General features: G+C 41.2%; 1 protein-coding gene across 1 annotated transcript in view; it reads right to left on the reverse strand.

Moving 5' to 3' along the window:
* LOC123984713 (phosphoribosyl pyrophosphate synthase-associated protein 2) overlaps positions 1-9,921 on the reverse strand; it is a 20,418-nt gene extending 10,497 nt beyond the window's left edge. The window contains exons 1-7 of the mRNA XM_046071779.1: positions 9,786-9,921; positions 8,408-8,568; positions 6,845-6,897; positions 2,202-2,268; positions 1,896-2,068; positions 1,562-1,677; positions 637-692 (exon numbers count right to left, since the gene is read on the reverse strand). Coding sequence (XP_045927735.1) covers positions 637-692; positions 1,562-1,677; positions 1,896-2,068; positions 2,202-2,268; positions 6,845-6,897; positions 8,408-8,490 — 548 coding nt within the window. The 5' untranslated portion in view covers positions 8,491-8,568; positions 9,786-9,921. The remainder of the gene's footprint in view (positions 1-636; positions 693-1,561; positions 1,678-1,895; positions 2,069-2,201; positions 2,269-6,844; positions 6,898-8,407; positions 8,569-9,785) is intronic.
* Between the last annotated feature and the right edge of the window lie 974 nt (positions 9,922-10,895).

Genomic DNA, 10,895 nt, shown 5'->3' on the forward strand with positions numbered 1-10,895 from the left:
TGTGAAATCTCTTTTATCTTTCGTCTCCTCAATTCGGGTGTGTTTCCAAAACGTCTCTGGTGAATCTCGCGGACTCGACTCGCAAGCATCGGTATGCACAGATTTGATTGGCTGAGCAGCGTCACATGAGACGATTGGAGCACATGCGATTGGTCTGTGAGTTTCCTGGTCCTCTAAACCAGTACAGTAAATGCTAGAAAAGCTGCGCGGGTTAAAATAGAAACACTCCGTCACGAGGTAGTAAGTCTCAATAATAAATGTGCTGTAGGTCGGCGGTCCGGAGAGGACGGCGGCTGGGTCCGGATCCGGACCGCGGTCCGCCTATTAGTGACCTCTGATCTAAAGCCTTAAGGGTTAACAGGAAGTACTACATCCATTCAATAAAACAGTTACTGTATAATATATGAAAAGTTCTGACTTTGGCACCACCCGGTGGTGGTATCAAAAAAAGACAGACGTCATTCTGCTAAATAAATCCAGTTTTGGACCTGAATTTCTTCAGGGAAGGAAAGACTGGTGAGAGGGAGAACAACGTAGGCTCACGATTAACATGTTACTTTACACAGCTATATCATGAGTTACAGCTGTGCACAGTTCAAAGTGATCCCATGAATATAGCGAGTGAAGAGATCCTACCGTTTGGCAGAGGCTGGGGATTTGGCCACAATCACAGCATTTCTGTAGTCAGGGATCTGGAGGGTTGTGGAAAATAAAGATAGTAATTAATTTCACGTTTGCATTCGATTGACCGTTTGCTAAACCATTCTCCCAAACAGGAATTGTACAAATATAGCTTAACAACTAACAATGTTAGCATGTCCAGCTAACTAGCTTACCACAACTCAGCATTACACTTCATATACAGCAATGTGTGGTTACAGGTAACCTTAAAGTAAAAGAAAAAAAAAAACCTTCCCGACTAACAGATCCAGTGTGTAGTAAGTAAGCAGCTCTTAGATTTGGGGAAGAAACCCCAGCCAAACTTGTTATCCGGGCTAGCTTTACTTTATTTGTATTGTATTTGTACTTTATTTATTTGGCAAACACACATACATTTGGTGTGTGCTCATCCTGAAGCCCAAATCTAACCTCTGTCCTGCGGTATGTAGACCCAAACAGGGTAATGTTGGAACTAAATAACTAGTGAGCTTGTATTATTTACTTATCATACTGATACTGGCACTAACTAGGTCCACACTGAAGTACAGAAACAATGCAGTTTCATGTCATCTACATGGATCATCAGCTGGTGAGGATGCAGACTTTTTTCCTGGGACAGCAGACGATGAGCCTGCTCATCCGCCTCGGCCAGAAATCAAGCACCTGCTGCTTCACTGGTCAATCTGCCACTGTTAACATTGTTAACTGCATATGTGGCGTGTCAACAACTCAACAGGCGTAGCAACCATAACTAAAGGGGGCGGGGCTTAGAGAATGGTCAATTGAGTGACGAAGGTATGACTGTAGATTCATCAGTGACAACAGTATGAGCCTCCCAGAGTTAAAGGTAAGAAAACTCATTCGAAGATCCTTTAATATCCAAATCACGTTGTGTTTTTACCTCTTCCTGTATGTACTGCAGCAGGAAGGGGGAGGCTCTCAGGTTGTCCACTGGAATGTTGAAGAAGCCCTGAATCTCTTTCTGATGGAGGTCCATGGTGATCAGGTGGGTGAGACCTGTGCAAACATGGTCAGTTTGAGTGCGTTAACGACTGCAGTTCTTATAGTCCTATTTTACCGATTCACTTTTGCATGGAATGTCAAATGTCCTGTTAACACAATCTTATAATATGTGCTGTTGTAAGCAAATAGAAACATACTAGAAATGACCACCGGTTTCTGACTATTCCCACTTCCCCTCCTCCAGTTTTGTGCTGTAATCGTCACCAACTTACCAGCTTTACACATCATAGAGGCAATAAGCTTGGAGACGATGGAGCCCCTCTTCCTCATCTTACACTGCTTGCTGTAGGGGAAATAAGGGAGGACGCCCGTGATGCTTCTGGCGCAGGATGTTCTGCACGCGTACACCATGATCAGCATCTCCATTATGGTGGTGTTCACGTCCCTGATGCAGCCGAGGGGACGGAAACAAAAGGGAGAGGGGGACGACATTGACAAAACTCGTGACATGAGTCACATGCTTCAGGGGGAAAACGGTGTTGAAATTTTCAATTGTGTGTGTGTGTGTTCCTTCTTACTTAGACACCGTCTGGATCACAAAGACATCTTTGCCTCGCACCGACTCTTGGATCTGTACCCTCGTTTCTATGGAAACAAATAGGATGTGAGAATAAGACAGCAACAAGTAAGCCTGTGCACACTCCTACCTCATAAAGCCTGCAAGGCCTGTCGGCTTCATTAGAGGGCTATCTGAGCCCTTCGTGCCTTTCACACAGATGACCCCGCAACCCCCAGAACCCCCCGGTGAGAAACTGTAGATACTAGCATTCCAAAAATGTGCCTCCCACAGAAGAGAGATTAGAAAACAAAACACTTCCTAGGCAGAGCCAAATGTCCAGCAGAGGGACACACAGACAGAGGGAACAGAGTCACCTGCCATCAACCCACGTGGTTTGTAAGCCAAGAAACTTAATATTCACCGTGGGGAATACTGTTCTTATCTTAGTACACCTCTACTACTACTACTACTACTACTACTACTACTACTACTACTACACAGTTAAGATAATGCCGACTGTAGTGCAGGCTACTTAAAAAAGGATCACAGACATTCTGCATTTTGCCCTTTAACTACAAAATGTTTACATTCTTCTGCACATTCTGACTTTTTTTGACAGATTGTCTATCTTTCAGAGGGTTTTTCCATTTCAGTGTTCCATGAAAATCAGCTTGCCTGTATTTGAGAACAGCTCAAGATATGTGATCTACTACGCTGAATAATTGCTCTTTGTTTTGTCTGACTTGCATCAGCATTGTGTGATAAAGAGGGCGCGACTGTTTGGTACATCTTCGTGAGAATCGGTAGATAGGCAGGTGGATGCAAATGCATTGTTCTAAACAACTATATTGTCAGAAAATCATGTATACAAAAGAAACGATAAATCTTTGTGGTAAAGACAAAGTCCAGTTTGTAATTTCTTGGATATGAGTGGAGTAGATGTGTCGTGCACATACAGCTGGACTCACAAGACATCACAAATACTGCAGCAGCAGTGAAACATTCATCAGAAAAATGTCTATGAAGATTCTCAGTCATCCAGGTCATAGTTATCCAACGAAGGTTAAAGTCTTGATACTGCTATACCAGTATCCTTCGTTGCATTCATCAGAAAAGAAAATCACTTCTTACATATGACATTACATTACAAAACACAGAACTATTATGACCCAATTTTTTTTATGTATAACCCAGTCAGAAAGAGTCACATTTTACTATTGTAACCACAAAATTATTTTATAATAAGCAATACAACAGAAATAATTTGTCTTAAGCCTCACCTAATTTACATAACAAACACAGTCTTTCCTCTTCAGGGAAACCATTAAGCATTCCTGGTTTTGTAGCTAAACATAACTGTATAAACAGAGATAGATCTTTGACTTTCGGTGAGTGCTGACACTGCACATTATGATACGATAAGCTTCCTCGCTATTGTGGCTAGCATTAGTGACAGCTCTTGCTATTGGTCTGACTGAACTGCACAAAAAAACATTCAACAGCCTCCTGCAGCACAAAATCCACTGTTTGTAATTTAGGCTGGTGCCAAACATCAGACAGACAACCTTTCTTTATTCACTTTTGGGTTTTTTTTGTTGTTTTTTTTTTTTTTAACCGTAGTGATCAAACTGAAAGCTTATGTAATACTTATGAACACTTTCAGAGAGCCTGTTAATTAAGACTCACTGTTCAATCTTATCGAAGTCTCTGGACATGTACAATCAATATTTCTGCATTCAGAGCTGGAAAGGCTACAGTGTTATAACATTATGTTATGTAACAGGCTTAAGGTTCAAAGAACTTGCTACTTTACACACAATTCACTATTTACCAGTTAACCTGGTGACATGCGCAGGGAGTAATCATTTATCAGTGTCTGCCTATAGTGTGGCATACAGCCACTGCTCTGTAGAGTGATGTTTTAATTAAACTGTTAATTAATAATGTGTGACTGGCATTGATTGTGATTCAAAAGGCTATTGAGTTGTTGTTTTTTTTACTAAAATTATTTATTATTATTTACTAATTATTAGTGTGATGGATTAATTACATAGCCAGCAAGTGCTACAAGACATCACTGTGCTGTATTATTTCTTTAACTTTTCAAGGTTTCTGATACTGTTGAATTACATTGTCTTGGTTCTTGATCATGCTCAGATGTGGTTTCATATTAGTCTGATAGAACACAGACAATCCGTACCAATAATCTCATGCGACTTCCCTTTTGATAACCGATGGTGTTTCTGTCTGTGCCAGGGCCATTATTTACAATACAATTTAAACAAAATTATTATTCCAACAAAGGCTTATAATTAATCTGCCGATTATTTTCTCGATTGATTAAAAGATTCTATTTAGAAAATGTCAAAAATGTTAAAATGGGTCCAAGGTGATGTCCTTAACTGTCTTGTTTGATCTGACCAACATTCAACAATAGATTATCGCCATTGTTGTTTCAGCTCTACTCTGGATGGTTACTGGGCGTTTGGTTTGTGCATTGGAGTCCGGGGGAAGTATTTCCTCGTTGGCTTGGAGGGACCAGTTTGCGTCCCTGGTTTGCTTCATTGGCCTCAGATCCATGCTTCCCCATTTCTCGGCCAGTTGTTGGACCCCTCTGGATACTGAAGTATAAAGTTAGTTTTCGGGATGTGCAGTGTGGGTGCGGGGCAGGGCTGTGCTCCGGTTTATTCTGGGCTTGTGCCTGGAGTTCTCGGCCCTTGACGGGTGGGTGGGTTGGTGGTGGCATGCAGCTGGGCTAGTTGATTTTGCCTCGTTGCTGGTCTGGTTGGTGTTGCACAGCAGCCTGGGGGCATGGCGGATGTCGGCTGGCGGGGGCGGCCTTAGATTTTCCCAGCGGTTGGGGGGGTGGCGGAATTTATTGGCGTGTGCACGGTGACCTACACAGCGCGTTTGCTGCCGGGCTGGGACTTGCTGCTGGTGTTTCTCTCCGCTGGCTTTCGCTGTTGTGTTCTGCCGCTCGCTCTCTCTCGCTTGCCCGGCCTCGCACGCGGGATTCGCGGGGGGCTGCCGGGCATTGGGTGTCGACGTGCTCGCGCAGTGCACGAGTTGGGCTCGTCACTTGTGCACTGATGTTGATGACTGCATGGCATCTGGGCGTTTTGGTTGTTCGCTGCGCGGCGGTGGGGTGCTGGGTGGGGTGGGGGAGCACTGCTCTATGTTGTGTGCATGCCGCGGTCGATCCGGGCGCTGCTCTTCTGCGGGTTACGCCTCTTGAGTTCCGTTGGCATTGCGTTGTCAACTGGCATTTGGATGGTCGGGGTTTTTTTTGTTTTGTTTTTTGGGCGTCTTTTGGTTGGGTCGGGGTCTTCCACATTTGCATCGCGGTGCATCTGGGAGTCATATATTTATGTTTATTTATTAAATTTTATTTTTTTTTCTCTCCCACCCCTATTGGCTACTGGGGTTCTTGCCTGGCTGTTGCAGGCGTCAGTGTGGCACAGTCATGGTGTCCCACTCTCACGAACAACTACATTCTTTAACAGGCTTATGCACACACACAGTTTTTCTCCTCCCCAAGCCCCCCTCTCTGTTCTATTGCAGGTTTCGTTGCTTTCTGCAATTGGCGTTTCCCTCTCCTATTCCCTGTTGTCCCCACCTTCCATTCCCCTTCTCTTGCAGGTGTTGTCCTTTCTATGTGCTGTCTGTTTGTGCCCCCCCATCCCCGTGTCTGCCCCCCTGTCCGGCCCGGTGACAAATCAATACATAATTAAATAAATAATAAAAAAGAGAAAGGAGTATATTAATACTCTCTTGTTAAAGTAAAGTCTGTCTGGCACAATATGGTATCCAGCTCATCATACTCTATACCAGGCTGCTGGGCAGGACAGGTTAAAAAAATAAAAAATTTTAAAAAAAGTGCTGCGCCTGGTTAAAGCAGTGATTCCCCTGGAGAAGAACCTGGAGCTAAAAAAAACTTGCCTACGACTATCTAAAATTTGTATTTTGGAAAGAGATTTAAAAATGTGCTGCTTTGTGAGCTCTGTGGTTTGGAAATGGCTCATCACAGTGTACAAACACTTGAAGCAGCACAGAAATGTGACGCAAAGAACACGGAACGCTATGTCAAGACAGTAGTGGCAGCACCACATATCCGGTTTACTTTTTGTCCCCACACAACGCTAATATATTAGGATGATCAACACGAGGAAGGTGTTTCTATTTGCAGTTGTCATTTAAAATTGATTTTCTAAATGTTTCTTCATCGTCCCAATGTTAAAAGTAACTTCTGCACCATTTCAAGCACTTCAGTAAAAATACTGATTCTCCAGTTCAGGAAGAGGCTTGAAGTACAGTGATTACATTAATCTCTGTATCATAGCAATCCTTTTGAATTGGAGGTCCAGTATTTTTCTGATCAGGCATCTTGCAAACAGGGACTATTATTATTATTATTATTATTAATATCTAAACACTGCAGTGACGTAGAATAATCAATACATTAGTCATAAGATTAATCAAAAAATTATTAAATTTTTTTAATGGCTAGGTGCAGCCCTAGTGTATATTTCTTCTGCTGTACACAGGTCTGTGTAAGAGATCTCTGTCTCAATCAGATTACCTTAGTAAAAAAAAAAGAAGGTTATAATAAGAAACAAATCTACACGTGCAGGAGGAGTCGGCCCCTGTCAGACATCCTCTTACCTCTGTTTGCTTCCTGGTACACCTGCGCCTTGCCAAGCTCCACCCCTAACCGCCTGAGAAAGACAACGAGAGTAAGGAGAGAAAGAAAGAGAGAGTTTTATATGTTGATGCTTTGGCAACATTTCTCATTAAACAATTATTCTAATGAAGCCCTTTGAATTTAACCAAGAGCTTCAACTTTGGTTTTCAGAGTCAGAAAACCTTCAAAGGCACAACGGTTTGCTTCTACAAGTTATAGGGGTGAAGTTTGTCTCCATTCATCCAGTGAGAAGGAACGCTAACAAAGCAACATTTGTTGTTACATTGTTAGCAGCATTTGATGTTACATTGCTTCTCTTGAGAAAACCTGACCTGCTCACTCAGCAGTCTCCCTCTCAACTGTTAACATGCTGTGTTTTCTATCTGGGCGTTTAGTGCCCGATAAGCCCGCCATAGTACTCTATTTTTTCTAACAACATGCTCAGACTCCAATGTCCTTGAGGAGTCCAGGAGTGCACTGTGTGCATTTCAAATACTTTTGCGGTTTATTCAGGTTTTGTTTAAACACTTAACATCATGAAATACAGACGATGTTACCTTGCAACTAGAATTGTTTTTTTTTAAAAAGGAGGCTAGTAACAAAATTTTATTGAATTCATATTCTTTTAGCTGCAGGGACGATTTTCTAAATGTGCAGATATTTGCCATGACAGTACTTTTATTTCACTAATGAAGAGGTTTCATCTCAGTGTCCAATTTGCAGAAGCTTGGCTTGTGGGTCACTCATCGCTCAAAGGATTCGTCTCCATTGGAAGAGTCCAAATCTATCCTCTGCCTCTTCTTGGATCGAGGATTTGATGCCTTTTTTACGTTTAGAAAAAATTAAATACACATTGAGACGTTCCGTGGATAACGTCCATAAGAGATGCTTTTCTGTAACTGCTTACGTTGAGTCACTTTCCTCCCTGAACTTGATCTAATAACTGGTAAATTTGTTTTACTTAAATTAGTTATTACAGTACTAATATTCTGGGGTTTATATGATTTGGGTCAAATGACTGTGTTTCAGTGGGTGGATGAAAAAAAAAACCATGTAGGCCTATTTGTGCGGCATATAATGTTAATATAGAAGACTTAACATCTCCAAAACCAGAGTTACCAGGTTTCCCGATTTTCTTTATATTCTGAATGTTGTTGAGTCAACAAGATAACTTATCATACACTGCCTCTGACTTTTTTCCATTTGACTAAGACGAAAAATATCCTTTCCAATAAATTATTTTTGCAAAGTCACTTGACTGTTTCATTACAGTCTCTTTGAAGTCTTTAGAAGTTCAGCTCCTGCTGTTGAGTGCTAGCTCAGTATTGTCAACACTGCACATGTTCATGCAGAACCAGCGACTCTGGTGGAAACATCCAAACTTAGCTTCCAGGAAACATAAGTGAAAAAGCCTGGAACATTGCATAAGAGGTTTCTATTTATCTGAGACAAAGAAGGTGACAGACCAGTGTTGACCTTTTTGCCTACATTACTGTGCTATTTTTCTCTGTGTGTGTAATGGCATGTATGCCTCCTGTACTCACTCTGCAATCCTCTTGCCCAGCTCGCGGCTAGAGGGGTGCGAGTTAGCGGTGAAGATGACCAGGCCGCCCTTGGTGTGGTTCATGTCTCCGGGGCCTCGACCGCTGCTCTCCCCACACTCAGGCAGTGGATCCCTGGGCACCCACGCTGCGCTGAGCCCTTCCTGCAGTGGGAGAGGGGAGGGGGAGAGATTTCTTCCTTTAAAATCAGTGTGTCTACTCTCGTAACTCAAGAAGAGGAGGAACAGGAGACACAGCTCAGCCCTTGAAGACTTAAGCCGCTGAACTGAGTTGTTTTCATAAGAGCAGCTTTCTCAGATAAAAGCATAATTAATATTGAAAGAGCTCTGTTTCTTCATGGCACACAAATCATGAAAGTTAACTGGAGTGGTTATCCATAAAACCTCTGTTGAAGCCACTGTTCTTCTTCGACCAGCACAGAATGTGAATGAGTTATTTATGAACTTCCTGAAAACAGCAAGGAGTTCTCCTTTCAGATTGAATGGCAGCATTGTCTTATGACACTATTGCAGCCGAATCCCTTTAATTTTAATGAAGTCTAAATCCAAGAAACACACCAATCTTTGAGGAAGCTTTGCATTATTTTACAAACATTATGTGCCTCTCCTACACACCAGAGGAGAGGATGTCTTAACTCGTTTAAGAAAGTTATAGGTTGAATAAGGGCCATCAGCCTTGCAGCATTCTTCCAACTTCAACAATACTTTCCAAATGTACTTCAACATTTTTATCTTATGCACTTTCCTTTTAATACATGTTACTTTTGTTTGTACTGCTTTACAAATGTGCCGATTTGTGTATTGTTTATATATGTTCTTTCATTTTCGCTTACTTGGTATCTTACTGTGCAGTCTGTTTAGCTTTTTGAAGCTGTGTGTGTGTTGTGGCTGGAAAAATATACTTCTTTTAAGGGTCCAGTGACAATAGGATAGGAGATATATGTCGTTCATTCCCAACTATCACAGTCACGACATTAGCTTCCTCATGCTGCTAAGCTAGCAGGACAACACGAGATTTTTGGCGTTTACGATGCCGTAAGGTTAGAATTAATGTGTTAAGAAGTTAAACCATGAGCTAAAAAAGCGGTTGCTGTGTTACTATACAAAAAAGACAAAAAGAGTCACATTAACGTCAGCTAATATTAATTGTGTGGCTGTGATATCATGCGATAGCGTTAGCTAACGTTAACACAGAAGTACTAACGCGATAGTTCTCAAGAAATAATCTTGTGATGCTAACGTTATAGCTGTCAATGCGCGAATTGATTATTTTTTTCGCGCATTGGAAAGGAAATGTTTTTGCGTAGCAAATAGAAAACAGAGGAACGACTATCAAATTAAACAAAGAACAACACCCTCACCAGCTTGTGTGTTAGGTCCGGTTACAATCTGCAACCAACAGTATTTGAATGTACAAGCCTCCAGCTCCTGTCAACCTGTTCCCCTCACTCTAACTGCCTGCGATGTACAGTTTTGATGGACGTACAACTCGACCAATCACAGGCCAGGATAAGGATAAGGAGGGGCACTTAGGATGCATTCAATTCAATCTAGCTTTATTTGCGTGAATATAAAACAACAATATTGTCAAAGCTACAAATAAATGACAAAAGAACAATTCATTTTATACAATTCATTAATCACTACATAAAAGAAAGATGCATTCACGTGCTCTTAAAAAACGCCTAAATAATAATATCAGCAAGTAAGAACTGAATCATTATCGTCAGTACTGATTTCAGTTAGGTCAAAGGTTGGTCACTTAATTTCTAAATACAAACGCTATTTTTCAGGTTTTGTGTATGTGTTGTTTTCCCATCAGAGTTCAGTCACTAACTCTAATTTCAAATTACCACCAGATCCGCTGTCACGGAGGTTTGCTAGTTCACTCAATTTCTGGACATCATGAACTCAACCTTCTCATATTTCAAAAGTTAAAAGGCATCATATATATTTGAAAGCAGTGCTGTGCAACAAAGAGTTTTGTCTATTAGGTATTTCTTATTCTTCTTTTATTATATTTTAATGCTGATGTGATGATGACTATGATAATCTACTTATTTGGTAAAATAATATACAATCGTAGATGCATATCAGCCACTGCATGGTTTCTGTTAAAATAGACACAGAAAGACGTATGATTTTTCTTAACATTGCTCATTCTCACAGTGACTTAACAAAAATACTAAACAGTGGAAGCCCTCCTCGGTGGTGTATGCTTTGTGACAGACCACTTGAGGGCAGTGTGTTTGTCTGGATGCTTCATGAAACACCCCTGCTCCTGTTATAACCGAAGTGTCTTTCAAGTTTCAAATGAAAATGGTTTCACAAAACAACAACAAAAAAAAAAAAAATATATATATATATAAATAATAATAATAATAATAATAAATATATATATGTGTGTATATATATATATACACACACTCTTCTGGACAGAGACCTCTGATGTTGTACCTGGAATCTGCTGT

The sequence above is a fragment of the Micropterus dolomieu genome, linkage group LG02 (assembly GCF_021292245.1).
Source record: "Micropterus dolomieu isolate WLL.071019.BEF.003 ecotype Adirondacks linkage group LG02, ASM2129224v1, whole genome shotgun sequence".
Classification (NCBI taxonomy): domain Eukaryota; kingdom Metazoa; phylum Chordata; class Actinopteri; order Centrarchiformes; family Centrarchidae; genus Micropterus; species Micropterus dolomieu.